The 23,500-nt window shown below is 34.0% G+C and overlaps 1 protein-coding gene across 7 annotated transcripts in view; it reads left to right on the forward strand.

The window, feature by feature from the left end:
- The window catches only part of UBR3 (ubiquitin protein ligase E3 component n-recognin 3), a 296,599-nt gene that overhangs the window by 202,779 nt on the left and 70,320 nt on the right, over window positions 1-23,500 (forward strand). For all 7 annotated transcript variants that reach the window (XM_077154105.1, XM_077154106.1, XM_077154107.1 and 4 more), the window contains 2 exons: window positions 627-763; window positions 6,619-6,704. In XM_077154105.1, coding sequence (XP_077010220.1) covers window positions 627-763; window positions 6,619-6,704 — 223 coding nt within the window. The remainder of the gene's footprint in view (window positions 1-626; window positions 764-6,618; window positions 6,705-23,500) is intronic.

The raw sequence follows: 23,500 nt of genomic DNA on the forward strand, positions 1-23,500 counted from the left end.
GTAGTAAATGCAATTATGAAAACTATGAATGTTTTATTTTTGAAAGAGATATTTATAGTTTAGAACAACTAAAAAAGTTCTTTTCCTGACAGCTCTCTTTTTCAGTGAAGGCTACTTGTATAATCTATGGTTTTTTCTTTTATTTATATAAAATTCATATTTTATATTCTTAAAGTAAAAGGACATTGATATTATTTTTTAAAAGATAAACTTAAATAAAGGACTTACAGCCAGAGACCCAGGTTCAATTCCCGGAGCCGGCCCATGCCAAATACAGAAACAAAATAAAACAAAAAAAGGGTTTATATAAGCACAAAAACTTTGTTCTAAAATATTATTTTAATGATATCCACTTATTGGTTTACAATACAGTTTGGTTGATTCATGTTCGATTATAATGCTAACGATCAGTATAGAATTAGGGTAAAAGATCACTAAAATAAAATGGTTTTGGATTAGTTTTATCTTAATGCACTAAATATATTTGTAGTAGTTTGCTATCTTACATTTGTTTTGACCTTTTAATTTTTATTTCATAACATATTCATATGATAAACATTCAAGTTTAAATTATTAGAGAAAATAAATATTAATAAACTTTATATGTATATTTCTGTTTTTTGTAGTCAGAAACCAACTTGAGTAAAGAAATGGAATCTGTAATGAAAGATATCAAAAATACCACTCAGAAAAAATATAGAGACTATAGCAAGACCCCAGGCTCACCAGATAATGATTTTCTCTTTATGTATTCTGTTGCTAGGTAAGTATATATAGTAAATACTTTTAGTCACTTGTTATTAGTAGTTTGTTTTATTGCTTAATGATACTTTGTTTCATTCATTTTCATTTATATTCATTTAAAGAAAGGATGCGTATTTTTAATATTGGTTGAAATTATTACTAGTTTTAGAACCTCCTAGTAGGACTATAAATGTATAGTTTTCCTTCATTTCCTGAAGTCTTTATTATTCAGTGAAATATTGGAGTAATTTTATGAAATATTGGGGCAATTTTATAAGTGTTAATAAACATGAAATATGTGGGGAAAAGTATATTAGTAACATTTTGGGAGAAATATCTACCTCAAAGCATGTATTATATATGAAGGGTATTATTAAGAGATTACTGTCTTATCAAAAAGTAATAATACAAATAATATAGAAAAATGAAAACAGTAAGAAGTAAAACTTATTTTGTTTGTTTTAATTTAATGAAAGATCTAGTACCATCCTGGAAGGCTAGGTGGTTTAGAAAATCAGATAAAGGGAGAGGAAACAAGAGATCAGCTTTGTTCTAAGCCTCTGTTGGTAGCTCGCAGGGGGTTCAAGAACATCTTTTAAATTAGGAAATTTTAGAGAGTAGTGTTCAATAACTAAGGAATAGTTCTAGATAGGAATTTTAAAGAACTTAATTGAGTGAAAATGGAGAATCATTAAAGAAGTAAAAGGAAAGCAGACACAGTTAATGAACTTGTAAACACATGCTGCCAATATTCATATTGTAGACCACTGGATATCTCTGGAAGCACACTATATTTTGTCGAAATAGGTAAGCTGTGAAGAGATTCTGTGATTTGTAACAAATTAATGGCAGAGTAAGACTAGAACACAGATCCCTTGAGTCAAAGTTTAGCATTCTTTCAATGCTATCCTCCTTTTCCCTTTCCTGTGTTCAGCCTTTATAGGTCTTATATCCATGCAATTCATCATGACCATTTTATCTGCCTCATTTCTGGGACATAGATTAATGAACTGTATGTAGGCTTTAGAACTCAGGAAAAATGGAAAGAGACTTGGAAAATTACCATAAAGCAAGTTAGAGCGCAACATAAGGAAATATAAGTCTTTGGTCTGAGAATGCAAGTGCTGGATAGGGGTTGATGTAATGAAATCCTAATAAACTGGGAGCTAACTTTGTTTGCATATTTTTAGACTATTTATATTTGTAGACTATTATTGTTGTTTATATATAGTTGTTGGGTCAAATATAACTTAATATTTTGCTTCTGGAGAGTTACTAGTTATTGCATACTTCCAGTGAAATATATCCTTTATGTGAAAATTTAAGCAAAATCTTGTCAAGGTTTCAGTTTTTTGCAGTATATTCTACAATATTGTGATTATAGCATTGTAGGAGATTGGAGAAAATGTAGACCAATTCAACATGCTTTTTTTTACGTGTATATATTTATGCCATCAGCTCCTGTATTTATGACTTCTGATTCATATTAAAGTTGTCTTTTTAAGAAAACCCAAATTGAATGAGAATGATTTGTATATGGAATTAAAAATAATTTAAATTAAATTATATTTAATTTTTAGATCCCTGTTTCTTGGTTTAAATGTATAAATAATCTATAGAATGCAAAAAATACAAGGAACTTGCAATGATAATGGGAGATTTTTTGAATCAACACATTCTGGCTTTCCATTTTATAGAGAAGTAGGGACAGATATCAAATGCGTTACTAACGGTATAGGTAGAGAACAAAGAAAAGATGCTTTCCTCCTATCCCTCCCTGTGACCCCAAATGACAGTGATCCCTAATGATCATGATTTAGAAAGCGATAGTATATCATCCTTAAAATCTCATTGGTTGGAATTACCCAGGCCATTTCAAAGTTCTTCCATTGAACACATTGACTTAAAATTAACAAAAACGTGAGTTGAAAGAAAAATGTTATGTTTTATTCTATTTTGAATAGGATGTAATTTTCTCAAGGTAGGAAACCAGATCTTTATCATTATTTTATGCCTAACATATAACCTTACTTCATAATTACTTGGAAATATTTTTTCTAAAAGGTAAGCATTTAAGTATTTAAATAAAATGATTAGCAGTACACATACTTTGTATCTTTTGAATTAAAATGCAGAAATGTATTGATTCCTAAATGCTTGGCATTGGTAATTTCAGTGGAATACAATCCTAGTTTCTTAGAGCTGAATAAGTAACTTTATTTATTTGCTCTTTGTTGATGAGTTTAAACTTTTTGATGTTTAGAAACAAAGTATTTGTGGTGGGTAACTAGCCCATAAAGCTGATTCCCTTATACAATTGTTTTTAGCTCATTTTTGGTCAGACAGTACACATTTATTTCCTTTTAATTTTATTTGCGTGGTGAAGCATTTGAGGATTTTCTGAGGGCAGCAGAGAAGAAACTGTTGGAATGTTATCTTTTTGTTTACATTAAAATTAATCAAAATCATTATATTCAAGTTTTAATATATTTCCGAAAAACATTGTCTTATGAAATATCAATCATTCAAAATGGATTATGGAGAATTAATTTTGAGAAAAAAAACTTTCTTCACTTCAATATCATTTCATTCATTTCATTATTGAAACAATGAATGACACCAATTTGAGTAATTGATTTTTCCAAGGATTTTTTTGATACAGGTTACATATAGCCTAAAGGTATTGATGAGTAACGCTTGGCCTGTATATAGTGAGAAACATGGAAATGGAAGAAAGAGGAAACACGAACATGAAATGGAGATGGAGAGAGAGATTTAAATCATGAGTGGGTAAAACTACTCAGGAGAGTGACTGTACCTTCTTTATACATCAGTTGCATTATTTTAAATCCAAACTTTGTAAACTAATTATGTTAGGAATAAAAGGAATACTTGCTAAAATACCAAATCACAAATCTTTTTAAAAAATGAAAAAAAATTCTTAAAACATATAATCCTCCTTTTTTTTTTTTGTTTACTGTGGGGTTTTAGGGACTAGAAGGAAGAGTCACTGAAAGAAGGAGAATTAATTGCAGGGACTAAAGAGAATCTTATCATTGGTGACATATCAAAACAAAGAGGTTGTCAGTTCCTAAGATTTTTTTTTTTTATAACAATTTGCTGGTATCCTGGGGGATTTAGAAGTTATATCAGAAATGGCTTCTACTTTCTAGGAATTTGCAATTTAGTTCATGAGACAAAATTAATATACATCAACCTATATAAAACGATATAATTTGTCATTAAAAATGTCATTTAGGGAAAGTGCAGTAGAAATTCAAAAGGAAAGATGAACAAATGGAAATGTAAAGTATATAGAAGTGCTTCTTTTTTGTTCCAGGGAAGCTTTCTGGAGGAGTTAGGACTTGCGCTGAATCTTGTGTGACGTAGGCTCTGGTAAAGATGAGCACATTTTTCTTTCTGAGAAGTAGAGTAACTTGTGTATCCAGTAAGTGGTAGGCTCAGGCTTTGAACCCAGGTTTTCTTCCAAAGCCCCTTTCCACTATACCAGTATGTGTATATTAGTTTTTGAAATTGTAACTTTAAAAATAGAAGTTGATGCTGAATGGGGATAGAAGGGAAAGCAGATTTTGGTTATGCAAAAAGAATCTGGACCATAGTTGGAGGGGGGTTTTATATGAATATATCCAAGTGGCCAAGATAGACTTTCTTACTACTATAAGGCATGTAATCTTATCATTCTTTCAATATGTAGAGATTCCTTTTTCCCCCTTCAAAATTAATTTGTATGCACTTGTGTTAGAAAATGTGGAAGGTAGAGTACTTCTCTTTAAGAACATAAAGCTCAGAAAAATCCCACTCTCAACACATATTTATTTTTCCATCACCCATTCAGGAGGGCAGAACAGAGTATTTGTGATTTCTCAATAGTGAGGAATGATCAGACATTTGGCAGATGACCCATTTGTGTGTTCTTAACTCTGAGTATCAAAATAAATGGCCAATTTTGATGTAACCAAAATAAGAAAAGTTAATGGTTGGTACTTCTGACTTACTGATTTTTTAAATCCTAGATATTATTATATAATATTAACACTTTGGACAGATAGTTTTGTTTTTTAACTCAGAGAGAATGTTGTACAAGATCTTCCTACTTTGATCTTAAATAATTAATTAGATTTAGCAGTTCTCTTTCAAGTATTCTTTAAAATCAAATTCCTGGTAACATGTTTGCTTTCCGTTAGTTTCTTTTTTTACACTTGTTAAAAACACAATTGTACTTGCGTTTATATTTTAATTAGTATTTTTGCAAATTGTGGTGAAATAAAAGTTGACATTCTGGTTCTGACTTCATTTGTAAGAATTGTTCATGTTTCTGGTTAGCTCTTTTAAAAGTGCTATCTGGGAAATCTTAGTTTTTATAAGAGAATATAGCCATTAATTTTTTTCTACAGATTAGGCAACAGAAGATTTGTGAAAACAAAATGTATTGATCTCATTTATATTCCCTTGATGAAGGATACATGCTGGTCTCCGCTCGCTTTCTGTCCACTAATATGAAATCCTTGTCCCTGCTTCCTTGCTGGTAGGTTTTTAGAAGTTCAGTGAGCAATGCAAATCGCCTGAAGGGTGGAAAATTCCCTTGTCACACAGATGCCCTTATCAGCAACAACCAGATGGAGCTCTGAGCAGGAACATTATCAGTGTTAAATTGCTTTTTTTTTTCTCCCCAGTAGAGAGGATTAAAGCATTCCTTTAGAAATAGGTGGCAAATACTATAGATTTAGGAATATTAATATTTTAAAGCTTGCATTTATGAGTAAATATATGAAAATATAAATTCAAAGCATTCTGTGCTCAAAATACAACCACAAAGAGTTTTAAATGTTTGTTTTAAATAAAATAGGTTAATATTCTTTTGTGATTTCAGTTGCAATGAGTTAGCTTGAAAATTTGCCCTTAAAGGGCCAGGGGTGGCAGGGGAGTACCATCTCATTGTTAATGTAAAGTGCATATCTTGAATATAAATTACTGTGTTCAGTTTTAATTGTGGGAAATAATATTGTATTTATTAATAGTGTGTTAAATTAAATTAATAGTGTATTAAATTTAAAGTAAAAATACACACAATTTAAATAATTATTCAGTATTTTCATTCATTGTTCTGGTATACTATTTTGGCTATTCTATTATTACTGTTTTTGAGTAAATTTTTAGATTATTCTATCAGTTTGATTTTTGAAAGGACAATTTACTTATTTATGCCACTGTAAAGTAATTGCTAAATATGCTGCAATTTTGAGCCAAATGAATAATACTGATGTTTAGCGATGTCAGTAGTTACACTGTGTTTTAATACAATTAACTGTGTAAGTCTATAAAGAAGAAAGAGACTGCTTTTAACTGTATGCGTTGTTCATAGTCACTTTGATATTAGTGATTTTGCTTAATACTAATTTCTAGATAACACTAAGCTCCAATGATTGATACCATTTCTTTAATAGAAAAATTGGTATGCCCTTGTGTTTCATATACAGTAACTACCCACTGAGTGGTTGACAGTTGGAGTACAAATTCTTTCATCATATGCATATACAAGCTTATGAAATACATTGCAAGGTTTTTTTTTTTTAAGGCTTATTTTTAGTATTTGCCAACAGTTGGGATGTTGCAACAATTACATTGTTATGTGTGCAATTCTTTGCAGGTATAAATATAAACATATAAGTGAGAATGAATAAACTTTCCCTTTTTAATTGTAAATATTAGATAAATATGATTAATACAGATATTACAAGAAGTGTTTTTGCAAATAATAAAATTTATTATTTAGGTTGATTCAAACATGTCAAAAAATTAAAAAGTATCATATCAGTTTAATTACTAAAATATATTTTAATGCTTTACTTACAGAACCAATTTGGAACTTGAATTAATTCATCGAGGAGGCAATTTATGTTCAGGTGGTGCAAGCACAGCTGGCAAAAGGTCTTGTTTAAGTAAGTATTAAATAGTCCTAAATTTTTTTGTTTCTAATTTATGTTATTTTGCACATACAGTCAAAATGATTTTTTTGTATATTTTCAAATTCTTTTTATGTTCTATGTAATCAACTTTAATAGTGAGTTATACTTTAAGTGTTTAATTTTAGGAGAATTACATAACTGTTTGGCTTTTTCTGCACTATGAGTACTTTATTAAGTAAATGTCATACTACATTGATCAGATTTACCTTAGTTCAAAATTAAAATACTGTATTAGTCTTAGCTATAGAATATAATCCTCAAACTTAATCTTTTAAAGAATTTTTACAGTGACTGGATTTAAGAAAGTCTTTATAAAGACAATATATTTTGTATACAGAGATCTCTCTATATATTACTATCATTGATTAACAAAGACATTTGTACTTTATTTTGATGGCTTACTAACATTTATTAAAATCGTGAGTGCATTTATTTATGAACGTGAGTCTTCAGTACTTTTGTAAAGTTATATTTGAGAGAAGCATAATCTGGAATTTAAAGGGATTTTTCTGTGAGCGTGGTTTTGATGCTGTCACTATTTACTTATTGCTAAAAGAATTAATGTGATTGCCACAATAATATTATTTAATGTCAAGTATAGCTAATTTTGGCCATATATCACTGGAGTTGAAAATATTACCAGTATTACCAAATATGATTGGTATGTAAATAAAACTTGTTTGAAATCCATAATGTATTCTTTTGAAAAATAAGTAATATTCTTAAAATACTAAAAACTATTGTAATTATTAAAAATTAATTTTAATTGGCTTAAAACAAAGTATATGTATATTATTTCAGAAGATGTATATATGTAATTTTGGATTGATTTCAAGCAAAGGACAGAACAAAGGCACCTTGTTCTAGTTTGCTAGCTGCCAAAATGCAATATACCATAAATGGATGGCTTTATAACAGGAGAATTTAATAAATTGCTAGTTCACAGTTCTAAGGCCAAGAAAATGTCCCAATTAAAACAAATCTATGAAAATGTCCAATCAAAGGCATCCATCCAGGGAAAGATACCTGGGTTCAAGAAGGCTGATGAAGTTGAGGGTTTCTCTCTCAAGTGAGAAGGCACATGGCTAACACAGTCAGGGCTTCTCTCTTGGCTGGAGGGCACATGGTGAACATGGTGGCATCATCTGCTAGATTCTTCTCCTGGCTTCCTGCTTTATGAAGCTCCCTGGGAGACATTTTCCTTCTTCATCTCAAAAAGTCACTGGATGGAGGACTCTGCTTCTCGTGGCTATGTCGTTCTGCTCTGCTCTCTCTGAATCCCTCCCATTCTCCAAAATGTTTCCTCTTTTATAGGACTTCAGAAACTAATCAAGACCCACCCAAATGTGTGGAGTCATGCCTCTACCTAATCCAGCTTAACAACCACTCTTGATTAAATCACATCTCCAGGGAGATGATCTAATTACAGTTTCAAACATACAATACTGAATAGGGATTAGAAGAAACGGCTGCCTTTACAAAATGGGATTAGGATTAAAACATGGCTTTTCTAGGGTATATACATCATTTCAAACCAGCACATTCCACCCTCTGGATCCTAAAAAAAGACATGTTTTCCTCATATACAAAATTGTTATGTCATTCCATAACAATATCAGAGAACCTTAAACCATTTTAGTAACATTACAAATACAATAGAAAGTTAGAAACAGTACAAACTCCTATCTAGTTACAGGTATGGTCTGTTCTAAGGCAAAGCTGTCCTCTGGCTCTGGACCTATAAAACTCAAAACAAGTTATTTGCTGCCAACATACAAAGGAGGAACATTCATAAGATACATATACACATTTCCATAGAGAGGAAGGAACACAGGGATCACTGGACCCATACAGTTTCGAAAACCTGCAGGGCAAAGTCCATAAGATTTCAAAGTCTGAGAGTCATTTATCTTCGGGACTTCTGAAAGTGGCAGTCCCACTCTTTCCAAGGGCCTACACAGAGGCCTGCTTCTCTCTGAACGCAACCTTGGGGGACATTGGGGAGACCACCTTTTTTGTCAGCTCCACCCTCTTCAAGCATTGGGGCTGCACCCGGGCTCTCTGCCTTCTCAGGTGCACACACTCAACCCCTCCATGTGGTGGCAACCAGGCTCTCCCCAAATCCCAAGGTATGTGCTTTACCCTCTCCAAGGCCTGAAGTGGCACGATTCTTTCATTGCAACGAGGTGGAAGGCCCATCCTCTGCCTTTGGGGCAAACTCACCCTCTCCATATGTTTGAGTGGGTCTGCTCTCCTGGCCCAAGGCTTCTTGACTTTAGACCTCAGACTCCATGGCATTGCATCTGAAGTTATTTTCCTCCAACATGTCCCTTCTCTGAACCCCCCAGTCCAGGCTGGCAGTGGCTCTGTTTATACAGGTCCCAGAGCACTCTCATTGGCTTTCTATGCAGCAGCCTTGGATCATGCCCATCAGACAGACATAAGGAGTTTCCATAAATCCTTCCTGGATAAATATATCTGTAGAAATGCAAACATATAAAATTTCAATTGGTCTATTATTAAAATTCTTAGTGATGTAGTAGTTTTAATATTTTATTTTGGAATGTCATTTTATTCTTAGAAGTTTATGATTTTATAAGTTCTTTTTTCCCTGAAGATTTACTATTTATTTACCCCTTGATGTTTGCCCCTAATCCCTGTATATGCTTTAAGGAGAAAGTTTTTGATATATGGAAGCTTTAGCTTTTAGTCTGTTTGAATCAGTAGATACTATAATTTCAGTTAGACACATTATTCTGTCTTGTTAGTTTATTCTTAATTAATGTTTGGCATTGGTTGATAATATTCCAGAAATTGTTATTTAAGAAGGTGTTTTTATTTAGTAAGAGATTTCAGTTTTTTCTCTGAGGTACTTGAATTCATCCACAGTCTTATAAATGATAAAACTATCCGTAATCCTGAAAATATTAATAGTGGCAAGTACTTCCAATGTCAACTTTACTTTTAATTTAAATAGTTAAATTGACAGTTTACTTCCAGACTTTTGTTTCTTATTTCCCACATTAGTGAATTAAAGATTACAGTGAGCCAGTATAGAAGAGGTCAGTCATAATGAAGATCATCCTAAGTATAAATTAATACTGTTTTTGGTTTTCATGTGATTTATTATTAAATTGCTTATGCATTATTTATGCTAATCTTTATAAATGCAACTCTGTCAGTTATGTATATAGAATATATTGTATCTTGTATAAAAATCTCACTATTTTGTATGTGTATAAACTAAATTTATTTGTTATTTGCTCAAATCACAAGCAATCTCTGAAATCTAATTTAAATGGAAGGCCAGGACTTAAACTGGATGATATTTCATAGGATCTCAGAACAAATATTTCATTTTTCCTCTCATATTTCCGTGTATCTTTAATTGTGTAATTAAACAAAAAATCAGGGAGTTCCCCATGTCAGTATTTTCCTTTTTATGTTTATCTTTTTCCATCACCTTTTAAATAAATTAATATTTTTAAAGTGTCTCTTTTTTCTTCTATAATATCTGTTGGAAAGAGAGAGAGAAAATTGACGAAGATAGGGAACTTTTATTTATTCATTTTAAGAGCACTTCATTTTTAGAACTCTGTTCCATCACAACTTCTGGGTTAAAGTGAAGATTAGTCTATTTAAGAGAACATTTAATAACTCTAGTCTAGAAAGGATTAGTAATTAATGACAAGCACACACAGAAAAGATTGTTCTTTCAACAACAAAAACAGAAAATATTGACCAAACTTATAATGAGAAATCAAATAAAAGTGAAGTGGAACTTTGCTATTTGATACTTACATCTTCAAACTTCAAATTTTTTCAAGTGTTGAGGTAAATTTATCAGATTTCAAGCAGAATAAAAGTTCATACCTAAATATGTGTCTTGGAAATTTTCCACAGTAAAAAAAAGTGCAGATAGCAGCATACTATGATATTTTAATAATACCTTACATTCCTAGTTTTAAAGTTTGTAAAGTCCTTTCAAACAAATTAGTTTATGTTTAGAATGACCTTGTGAAATAGGTGCTATCTCTTCTTTCCTAGAAAAGGAAACTGAAGTTCATTGATTGACTTGCCAAATTTACACAGCTGGAAAATGTCAGAGCTTGTGCTTGAATCCAGCTCTTCTGACTCTAAGTTCAGTTATGTAAGACATATTCTCTGCCCAGAAGTGTCCCAAAAGGTGCAATTTAAGAACTTTTTATTTACCCATAAGCTTAGTCAAAGTTATGCTCCTACATACTGTTGCCTTGGGATCTTTCCAGGCTCTGCCATACTAACTTTTCTGATTATCTTGTCTGTTTTCTTTTGCCAGCTCTTCACTGTGAATCCTATTTTTGTTTGGTGCCGCTCCTTTGGGCCTTTTCACATGTCCTGATTCTTTCTTCCCTGGATACCAGTTAATTCCCCTTTATTCCTCATCAGTTTAAATTTTCCTTTATTTCTCATTAGTTTGTTAGCTATTTCCTCTTTTATCCTGCTATGAGGTATCCATATCCACTCCCTTAAACAGTGCTGCTACTGATTCTTGCATCAGAGCTGTAGACCCCCAATTCATCCTAGAGAGAAGGGCAGGCATTAAGGACCTTGTGATCAGCAGATAAGACTGGTTCTAGATAAATTAGCATGAGCTAGAAAGTGTTAAATTGTAAAGAGGAAATTCTAGGAAATTTGGATGTTTGGGATCATCATATCTTGTTGGTAGAATGAGTGAAGCTTTTGATGGACCTGGCATTTGAACAAGACTTTGAAAGATAATTGACTTTAGAGTTCTTGTTATGAATAGGCATATACACTTATAAGGATCATCAATATGTTGAGCAAAAGATGTAGGACAAAGATACAAAACTCAAGGCTGAACTTATTAAAGAAAAAATATTTTATTAAAATTACTTGGTTAATTTCTTCACTCAAGTGATTTAAAAGCTTTTGATACTTTTTTGCCATGCTATTCTTAGTATGTTTCTCAGAGAGAAACTTTTGGAATTGGGAGCTGAGGAACTATTTTATAAATCATTAATATTGGAAGATAATTTAAAAATATTTATTTTTATAAGCATTATCTTATAATATTTATAAGATAAATAAGGCTTATAAATAAGTCTGATGCTGTCTGCTAATTACTGTGTTTTAATTAAGAAGCCATAGTTCATATCGCAAGTGAATTCTATGATTTTATAGTGAGATTTTAAACATTAAATTTTAGTTTAGAAAGCCTAAGGCAAACTCTTGTTTTGATATTGTCAACTGGAGGACTCTGACTTAATTTTTTTAACTGTATGATATAACATATATACAAAGCAAAGAAGTAAAAAAGCAATCATTTTCAAAGCACTCTTTAAAAAGTGTTTATAGGATAGATCCCAGAGTTTGTCATGGGCTACCATACGATCCTCTCATATTTTTCCTTCTAGCTGCTCCAGAATATAGGAGGCTAGAAGGCTTAAATACAAAATCATCACAATTGACTTTTTTCCTTCTTTTTTTTTGTGAACAATAACATATATACAAAAAAGCTATAAATTTCCAAGCACAGCACGACAATTAGTTGTAGAACATATTTCAGAGTTTGACATGGGTTGCAATTTCACAATTTTAGATTTTTACTTCTAGCTGCTCCAAGATACTGGAGACTAAAAGAGATACCAATTTAATGATTCAGCATTCATATTCATTTGTTAAGTCCTGTCTTCTACATATAATTCCACCATCACCTTTCATCTTTCCATACATCTCATTGGGGTTCTTTGGGCTATGGCAATTCTAAAATTTTGATATTGGAACGGTCTGTTACTAATATGGGGTTGGGAGATGAAACTATCTGATGTTCTGGAGAGCGTGGGCTAGGTTTCAGGACTTATCTGGTCCAGGGACTGATCTGGAGATTGTAGGTTTTTGGAAAGTTACTCTAGTGCATGGAACCCTTGTGGAATCTTATAAATTGCCCTAGGTGTTCTTTAGGATTGGCTGGAATGGTCCTGGTTGGGGGTTGGCAGGTTATCATAGGTAGTAAGGTCTAACTGAAGCTTGCATAAGAGCAACCTCCAGAGTAGCCTCTTGACTCTGTTTGAACTCTCTCTGCCACTGATCCTTTATTAATTACACTTCTTTTCCCCATTTGGTTAGGATATAATTGTTGGTCCCACGGTGCCAGGTCTGAATTCATCCCTGGGAGTCCTTTCTCACATCACATTTTAAAATTGGGTTGTTTGTCTTTTTATTATTGAATCATAGGATTTCTTTATATATTCTCGATTTTAAACCTTTATTGAATCTGTGGTTTCCAAATATTTTGTTCCATTAAATAAGGTTGTCTCTGCACTTTCATGGCAAAGCCCTTTGATGCACAAACGTTTTTAATTCTGAGGAGATCCCATCTATTGTTTCTTTCATGCCTTTGCTTTGGATATTGTTATAGTTAAGGTTCAGGTTGTAAATTGGCCAAGTGATTGATGGTGCCCAGCTTTCTGGTCAGGCAGTAATGGCCTAACCATTACTGCAAGGATATTTCGTGGCTGGTTAATAAACCAGAAGACTGATTTATTAAATCATCAGACAGTTGATTGCATATGTGGCTGTTTACATCTACAGTTAGCTAGGGGTGTCTCTTCTCCAAAGAGAGAATCCAATCAATTGAAGACTTTTAAGGGAGAAGAGAGAATTTTCATTTATTCAACCAACTAGCCTCTGCTGTGGAGTTTATCAAGCACCTTCATCGGAGTTGCCAGCCTTGCGGCTTGCCCTACAGATTTTGAAATCTTGTTCATGGTTGCATGAAATACTTTTATAAATCTCATATTTACAGACATCTCCTATTAGTTCTGTTTCTCTAGAGAACCCTGACTGATATAGGTATAAAGTCTAAGAAAACATTGCCTATCACAAGATCCTGAAGATGCTTCTCTACATTTTCTTCTAGGAGTTTTATAGTCCTTGCTTTTATATTTAGGTCTTTGGTCCATTTTTAAGTTAATTTTATATATAGTGTGATATAGCGCTCTTCTTTCATTTTTGGGGGGGTTTGGCTATCCAGTTCTCCCAGCACCATTTGTTGAAGAGGCTATTCTTTCCCAGTTGTGTGCTTGGCAGCCTTATCAAAAATCAGTTGATCTTAGGTGTAAGGGCCTATTTCTTTACTCTCAGTTTGATTCCATTGGTTGATATATCTATCTTTGTGCCAATACCATGCCATTTTGATTATTGTAGCTTTGTAATATGCTTTAAAGTCAGAAAGTGTTAGCCCTCCAATTTTGTTCTTCTTTTTCAAGATGTTTTTGGTTATTTGGGGCCTCTTACCCTTCCATATAAATATGAAAATTGGCATTTCATTTCTGCAGGATAGGCTGTTGAAATTTTGATTTGGATTGTGTTGGATCTGTAAATTATTTTGGGTGGGATTAAAGTCTTAATGATATTTTTTAGTCTTCCAGTCCATGAACACAAATGTTCTTCCATTTATTTAAATCTTCTTTGATTTATTTTAGCAATGTTTTGTAGTTTTATCTGTATAGGTCCTTTACATCCTTGGATAAATTTATTCTAGATATTTCATTCTTTTAATTGCTATTGTAAATGTAATTATTTTCTTGATGTCCTCTTCCAGTTGTTCATTGCTGTGTATAGAAACACTTACTAATTTTGGGGTGTTGATCTTGTATCCCACCACTTCGATAAATTCACTTATTAGCTCTAGAAGCTTTTTTGTGTGTGTTGTGGAATTTTCAGTATATAGGATCATATATATTCTTTTCCCTCTGAAAATAGGGAAAGTTGTACTTCTTCCCATTCAATCTGGGTGCCTTTTATTTCTTTTCTTGCCTAATTGCTCTGGCTAAAACTTCCAGTACTGTGTTGAATAACCATGGTAACAGTAAGCATCCTTGTCTTGTTCTAGATCTTAGAGGAAAAACATTGTCTTTCACCAATGAGTTTGATGTTCGTTGTGGGTTTTTCACATATACCCTTTATTGTGTTGAGGAAGTTTCCTTCTATTTTTATTTTTCTATGTATTTTTATCAAGAAAGGATGCTGAATTTTGTCAGATGCCTTTTCTGCATCAATTGAGATGATTGTGTGTTAAATTTTCCTGTGTTGAACTATCATTGCATACCTGAGATAAAACTCAATCATGGCATAAAATTATTTTTGACGTGCTGTTTGATTCATTTTGCAAGTGTTTTGCTGAGGATTGTTGCACCTATATCCGTAAGATAAATTGGTCTGTAATTTTCTTTTCTTATCATATCTTTATCTGGCTTTGGTAATGGGATGATGTTGGCTTCATAGAATGGGTTAGGTAGTTCCCTTCTCTTAAATTTTGGAAGAGTTTGATCAGGATTAGTATTAATTCTTGGAATGATTGGTAGAATTCCCCTGTGAGCCATATAGTCCTGAGATTTTCTTTGTTGGGAAGTTTTTGATGACTGATTCCATCTTTTTGCTTGTAATTGGTCTGTTGGGGTTTTCTGTTTCTGTAGAGTCAGTGTAGGTTGTTTGTGTGTTTCTAGGAATTTGTCCATTTCATCTGGGTTGTTGCCCGTTGTTCATAGTCCCCTCTTAAGATCTCTTTTTATTTCTTGGAATCACAAGTTTGTCCTCCCTTTCATTTCTAATTTGTTTATTTGTTTCTTCTCTCTTTTTATCTTTATCAGGTTAGCTAAGGATTTGCCAGTTTTATTAATCTTTTGTTTTTGTTAATTCTCTCTATTTTTTTTTTTTCGATTTATTTCTGTTCTAATCTTTCTTTCCTTCAGCTTGCTTTTTCACTAATTGGTCTTTTTTTTTTTTCTAGATCCTCCATGTGTGCAGTTAGGGCTTTGATTTTAGCTCTTTTTTTCTTTCATAATGTAAGCTTTTAGGACTGTATATTTCCCTCTCAGCACTGCCTTCATTGCATCCCATAAGTTTTGTAATGTTGTGTTGTCATTTCTTCTTGTCTCAATATATTTACTGATTTCCCTTGCAATTTCTTTTTTGACCCATTGATTGTTTAAGAGAGTACTATTTAATTTCCAGTATATTTGTGGATTTTCCAGTTCTCTTCCTGGAATTTCAGCTTCATTCCATTATGGTCAGTGACAATGCTTTGTATGAGTTCACTGTGGCTATTATTTCCTTGAATATACTTTTTCTTCTCTTCTCCTTTTGGGATACCCATGACATGTACGTGCTGTCACTCAGATCCCTGAGACAGTGCTCCTTTTTTTCTGTTCTTTTCTCTATCTGTTCTTCTGACTGTACGGTTTGTGTTCCAGCTCAGTTAACTTGTTTTGTGACCCAAAATGTGGGTTATCCTGAAGAATGATCCATGCTCACTTGAGAAGAATATATATCCTGCCTTTTTTGGGTGCAGTGTTCTGTAAATATCTGTTAGGTCTAGTTCATTTATCGTATCTTTAAGTTCTCTGTTTCCTTATTGACCTTCCGTCTAGGTGTTCTATCTGTAGATGAGAGTGGTGTGTTGAAGTCTCCAATTATTACTATAGAGGTGTCTGTTTCCCTCTTCAGTTTTTCATCATGTGTTTTGAGGTGCTGTGGTTAGGTGATAAATATTTGTGATTGTTATTTCTTCTTGGTGACTTGCCTTTTATTAATATATGGTATTCTTCTTTTTTATCTTATAATAGCTTTTGACTTAAAGACTATTTTATCTGATTTTACTATAGCTGTTCAGCTCTTTTTTAGTTACTATTCGCATGGAATATCTTTTTCCATTCTTTCACTTCCAGACTGTTTGAGTCATTGGATCTAAGTGAGTCTTTTGTAAAAAAAAGATATAGTTGGATCATTCTTTTTTCATCCATTCTGGTAACCTGTTTCTTTTGATTGGGGAGTTGAGTCCGTTAACATTGTGTTCTTACCATAAAGGCAGTACTTACTTCAGCCATTTTGTCCTTTGGTTTTTATATTTCAAATCTTTTTTGTTTCTCTTTTCCCTTATTGCAACCTCCTTTTCTGTATAGTTGATCTTTTGTGATGTATCTGATCCCTTTCTCATTTCCATTTCTGTGTATTTTTAAATACTTTATTTTGTTACCCTTGGGTTTTTATTACATGATCTGCATGTATAAGCTACTAATTTGAAAAGGTAATAACTTGGCTTCAATAGCAGTTTTCTGCTCCCCATAACCTTCTGTTTCCCCTCTTTAATTGTTTTTGTCCACTTTACCAATTTATATTTTCACGTCCATTATCAGGAAATATCTCTTTTTCTTGTATTCTAATTGTTATAGGAATCAAATAGTTAAGTCATATATTGAGAATTTGGTACTACTGAATCTTTCATTTACCCTTTCAGTTATCCTTACTGATGATCTTCATTTCTTCACACTACTCCAAGCCACTCTCTCCTGTCATTTCCTTTTAACCTGCAGAACTACCTTCTTGTAATGCAGGTGTCTTACTGATGAACTTTCTCAGTTTCTGTTTATCTGTGAATACTTTAAACTCTGTCTCACTTTTAAAGTTTTGCCTGATAAAGAATTTCTGGCTGGTAGTTTTTTTTTTCTCTTCTAGTACCTTAAATGTATCTTTGAGTACCTTAAATATAATACCACTGCCTTCTTGTCTCCATGATTTCTGATGAGAAATTGGGACTTAGTCTTATTGAGGATCCTTTGTTGCTTTCAGAATTCTCCCTTTATCTTTAGTATTTGACACTCTGATTAGTATGTGTCTTAGAATAGGTCTGTTAGGTTTATTCTGTTTGGAATATGTTGTGATTCTTGGACACCCATATTTATGTCTTTCTTAAGAGTTGGGAAGTTTTTGGCTATTGTTTCCTTGAATATACTTTCTGGGCCTTTTCCTTCTCTTCTCCTTTTGGGATACCCATGACATGTACATGCTGTCACTCAGATCCCTGAGACAGTGCTCCATTTTTTTCTGTTCTTTTCTCTATCTATTCTTCTGACTGTATGATTTGTGTTCCAACTCAGTGGTTGTTTCTTCTGCCTCTTCATATCTGTTGTTATATGTATATTTTTAATCCCTACTATTGTGCCTTTCAGCCTCGTAATTTCTCAGTGTCTTTTAATATGTTTTCAAGTTCTTCTTTATGTTCACACATCGTCCCCTTAATATCCTTTATTCTTTATGCTTATTTTCATTCTTGTCTTTGAATTGATTTAGGACATTTGTTTGAACATTTTTAATTAGTTGTTCTAACTTCTTAGTCTCCTTTGAAGATTTAATTTGTTCCTATGTCTGAGCCATATCTTCCTGTTTCTTACTGTGGCTTGTGAGTTTTTGCTGATGTCTAAGCATTTGATTCTCTTTATAGGTTAACTCTAAAGTTCTGTTTCTCCTGCTTGTTTTGGATTTTATTGTTCGTTGGCTTTGTGTTAAGGCTTTTCTTTGACTCTTTTTTTTTTTTTTTTTTTTTAAAGGAAAGACAGAGAGAAGGAAGGAAGGAAGGAAGAAAGGGAAACATCTTTAAACATTTTCTTGTTTTTTATTGTATTTTGTTTTTCCGTTTTTTGTTACATGGGCTGGGGCCGGGAATCGAACCGAGGTCCTCCGGCATAGCAGGCAAGCACTTTGCCCGCTGAGCCACCGCGGCCCGCCCTTTTCTTTGACTCTTGATATAACTTACTCTAGACCTTTAGAATAGCTTGTCTTGAACTGTTCACATTTCCTCAGTTCTTGTTCATCTGGTTCTTGCCCTCAATATGAGGTGCAAATGTTTTTTTTTTTTTTGCATGGACAGGCATCAGGAATTGAACCCGGGTCTCTGGCATGGCAGGCAGGAATTCTGCCACTGAGCCACTGTCGCACTGCCCTTATGGTGCAGTTTTTAAGATTGAACTTTTTGTGCAATTGTTTCACTTCCAGGAGAGAGCCTCCTTTTCTCTATTCCTTCTTTGGGAATCTTGATCTGTTCTGTTTGTTTTGTGTACTCTTTTCTACCCAGATTTTATGAGTGATTTAAATTGTATCCTTCTCTCAGTGCCCCATTTTCCTTACACTTTTCAGTTCTAGGACCATCCTGTCTTATAGTAGTTCAGTTTAATTACCCTCCCCCCCCCCTTTTATCCCCGTGAGGCATTCCTGCCTCCAGTTTCTTCTCCATTAGGGTTTTCTACCCTGAATAGTGAAATGGGGTCAATCCAGAAAGAGGGTCATTTCAGAAAAGTCTGATTTGCCTTTAGGTGTTCCAGCCAACTGAAGCTGAAGTGGCCACAGCAGTTCTTACCAGCTTTTCTATGGTAGTCTCTCTCTCTTTTTTTTTTTCTTTTCTTTTCTCCCCTGAAGTCCCTTTTGTATGTAGCATTCCTCAGTGGCTTAAGTTCTGTCTTGGATCTCTGTGGACTTAGGTCCCTTGCCTGGATATGTGTGAGTTCTACATACTGCTGTAATTTGGTCCACACTTTCTGTCTGTGGTGACCTGGGGCCAGGCTGCCTTTAGCTCCTGAGCCACATAGGACCAAGTAATGGGGAAAGGAATTGAGACTGTTTGGCAGTCTGGGATGTACTTTTTCTAACCGAGATTTTTCCGTTTCTTTGATTCACTGTTTGTAGAATTCTTCTCTAGTCTCTAATGTCCTCCAGAGTTCAAAGAAAGTAGAATTAGTCATTTTCTTTGCTAAATCTGTGGGTAGGCTATTTTAAAGGAATATTTATATATATATTTGGCATGGGCAGGCACTGGGAATCAAACCCAGGTCTCCAACATGGCAGGCAAGAACTCTGCCACTGTGCCACCGTTGCCCACCGTAAGGGATGTTTATATCACTGTGTTGATTCAAAAAGACAGGATCTGCCATGTGTCTAGGCAAGGTATTTAAAGTTTTTGGCTTTAGTGTCTTAATCTCTATAATTAGTAGGTTTGACTTGATTGTCTCTGTCCTACAAAATGTTCATTGTGGTTAACTTTGTTGCTTGTAAATCTGGTTTTTTTTTTTCTTTCTGTTAATTAGTATCATTAATATTCAATATAAACGTTAAATATGTGGAGTAGAAAGCTACACTGTAGGAACTTTTAGAATTATACATAAGGTATAGTCATATACACTATAACAAGGTTTTTTTTGGCGGGATATTTGTTTTCTTTTGATACTTCAAAATTCAGAGGATTTTGCTTTTTTACTGCTTTTATGTTTTATTTTGCTCTTTGCTTTAATGCGTAAGTAGAAAATAAGGTAGAAACTGTTGATGAAATAGATGATAAAATCAGAGATAAATATTATTTAAGAAGAAGTCACCTAGTCTGTCTCATCCAGCTCAGGCATCTCGTAACCTACCATCCTCATCATGTACTTTCTGCTCGGTCACTTTCACTATAAGGAACACTTTTTGCTATAAGAAACTGAGAGATTTCATAAATATTTTTAAATGATTTGATATTAAGAGGCAATGTAATATATGAGATTTCAGACAAACGAGTTTGAAACTTTATTCTTTTCTGTAGGCAGCTGTTTTGGGGAAGTTATAGATTCTGTTCCTTACCATACCCGACCTAAATAATTACTATAGGAATTTAATTTTATAATATCTATTCAAGTAATATGTAAATCTTCAAATTAGTATTTCCACTAGTAACTATAATACTGTCATTAGCAAGTTGGGAGTGTGGTAAGGAGACTAGAAGCAAGACAACAGTTAAGTTTTAGCTCACTTGTTTAGCACTTAACAGTCTCTTAACCTGTTAGGAGATGAGGTTAGGAAGATAAATGGAATTTGCTCCCCTAGAGACTCATATAGCTTATCTATTGAAAAGAAAATAGATTGTGAATTTAGGGAGGCCTGGACTAAAGGAGTAAGGATGTGACATGAAAACTTGAGTTAAAGGAGTGGCTTTAATCATTCTTTAGAGTCTTTCTGAAGGTGTACAGATTTGTGACCAGGCAGTTGGGTCTTACTGCATTTATGATTTTGGTTATCCAGGAGCTAAGTACCACAGCTAATAGTTTTCTAGGGTTCCTGCAATCTTGCTTGGCTTAGAGCCAGGCAGCTTCTTTCCTCTGCGGTGGAAATGGACCCAGCCTCCCTTAGTTTTAAATGTGGTGTTCAAATAAAACCTGAATTCATGGAATGTGTCCCCTTTGGTAAAGAGGAAATTGGGACTCTTAAGAACTGGTTTTCTTTTTGCCTTCCTGGGACTGTTTATATGAGCAAGCAGAATTGTGCCTTCTCCTTTGTCCCCCTCCCTCATCATCTCACACTTTGTTGTAAAAGTGACAGGGAATGCTGCTGGTCATTTAAGCCATAAAGTGAAGAGGAGAACAGTTCAATGAAACTAATGCTAGTACTTGTGTTACTTGAGGTAACTGGAGGACAATGGCATATTTTACTTGGGAATGGAGGTATAGTATACCGGACAAAGGTGGTGGATTCTTTTGCCCAATGCAATCAAATGACCAATTCCTGAGACACTGGGGTTTCAAAGAGAAAAAAAGTTTATTATTAGGTGTGTAGCAGATGGTGTATCAATGGTCTCCCCTAACTGCAGTAATTCTGATAGTTTTGTTAGAGAAAAGATGGGCGGGTATTCTAGTTTGCTAGCTGCCAGAATGCATTATACCAGAAATGGAATGGCTTTTAAAAAGGGGAATGTAATAAGTTGCTAGTTTACAGTTCTAAGGCCATGAAAATGTCCCAATTAAAGCAAGTCTACAGAAATGCCCAATCTAAGGCATCCAGGAAAAGATACCTTGATTCAAGAAGGCTGAAGAAGTTCAGGGTCACTTTCTCAAGTGGAAAGGCACGTGGCGAACCCAGTCAGGGTTTCTCTCTCATCTGGAAAGGCACATGGTGAAAACAGCATTGTCTGCTAGTTTCCTCTCCATTTCTCTGTCTTCATGAAGCTCCCCCAGGGGCATTCTTGTTCATCTCCAAAGGTCGCTGGCTGGTGGACTCTGCTTTGTGGCTCTCATCATCTTCTCATCCTTCTCTGCTCTCTCAGAATCTCCAGAGGTTGCTGGTCTCTGTGGTTATCTTGGCTTCATGGCTCTGCTTGGCTCTGCTATGCCTTTCTCATCGTTGTCAAAAGGCATTCTCTCCAAAAAGTGTCTCCTCTTTTACAGGATCCCAGTAAACGAATCAAGACCTGTGTAGAATGGGTAGAGATACTTCTCCATCTGATCAAGTTTAATACCTACAATTAATTGAGTCACATCTCTGTGGAGATAACCCAATCAAGTTTCCAATATATAATACTGAATAGGGATTAGAAGAAACGATTGCTCCCACAAGATTGATTAGGATTAAAACATGGCTTTTCTAGGTTATATAAATCCTTTCAAATCAACACAGCAGGTTCAGGATAATGAGCACAGTGGCCTCAGATGGTATAATGAAAGATGATCTAATTATTAAGCATTTGCAGATTGATAACATGCTTAGTCACAAGATTATATAAGAAGAAGACAGCCTTAATATGATAATGGGTGTGATTTTTAGTATTATGATGAGATATAGGTGACTTGTAGGTTAAAGTCTAAGCTACTGCATGTGTCAGGTGGGCCCACTTTGGTTAGATCCAGTCTCAGTGATCAAGAGAGCTTAGGACTTGGGGTGGGTTAGTTCTGGACTGACCAAGACTCTTCATTAATAAGCTTTAGGGGCTGTCTTTAGTGATTACAAGACTCCAAAGGTGAAAAACTGAATAAATGGGTACAAATGAAGGTTAGTCACAAAGTTTTTACAATCACAGGGGCAGAAGGTAAAGGCTATACAACCATTATCAGTGATCAAGACAACTGGATTAAAATTTAGAGAGTTCAGGTGTTTCCCTCTGTCTACTCCAATATACCAGAAAGCAAAAAGGAATATCTATATAATGATTCAGTAATCAAAATCATCCCTTAAATCCTAATTTCTTGGTTACAATTTAGAACTCCAAGAGCCATGAGAGGAACACAGAGTGGAGTATTGAAAAGTACTAAAAGACAGCCTTTTCATTTGTATTTTCCCTTTCTCAAATGGGAGAAATATCTCCTAAGTAAGCAGAGCTCCTCTACTCTAATCCTGAACTCATATATGCATTTAGACTAAATAATACATTACTATGCTGGAAGGAACACTGGTTTGGAGCTATAAAATCAGGGTTCTAGTCCTATTTGTTTTCTGATGAATCCTAGGAAAGTTACCTAACATTTTACCTTATTGTTTAAGTATGGGTGATGATAGCTGTGCTGACTAAACTATCATGGCTAATACATTTGATCAAATAGTATTAGATATACGAACTTAAGTATTTTGTATATAATGTAATATTATGTTATGTTAATTATATGTAATTACTTACTTGTTTCCTAACCTTTAAAATTCCTGTTATAACTGCCACTTTCCCCTGTGTCTTTTCCTAGAGTGGTTAGGTATGAAATGGGAAAGATGAGTCAGCTCTCTTTCATTCTATGGCATGAACCTCCTATCTCTTGGGAACCAGAGCTACAGATCTTCCCTTCCTTTTAGACCTGCTTCCAGACCATACTCAGGATCCCCTTTCCCATCTCTCCAACGCTGATTTCTCAGGGGTATACAGAGGAACCAAGGGAAACTAGCTATACTATAAGAGGTGTATAGTCACACCTACTATGTTCATCTTAGCATAGGTGGGTCAGAACCATTTCCTCACTTTTGTTACTTAGTTACAGAGAAATTAAGGTTTTTTTTCCCATAGAGTCTTTTGACTAGGTGAGATTTCTTTTACTAATATTTAGCTCATGATTAGACTGGTGAGTGAAATCTTGAGTGATGTGGAAGTGCAGACCCAGTTAAGCTTACTTCATGTACATTTTAACAGTGTGCAATTTTTAAGATTTTTA

Source organism: Tamandua tetradactyla, chromosome 3 (genome assembly GCF_023851605.1).
Source record: "Tamandua tetradactyla isolate mTamTet1 chromosome 3, mTamTet1.pri, whole genome shotgun sequence".
In the NCBI taxonomy this organism is placed as follows: Eukaryota; Metazoa; Chordata; class Mammalia; order Pilosa; family Myrmecophagidae; genus Tamandua; species Tamandua tetradactyla.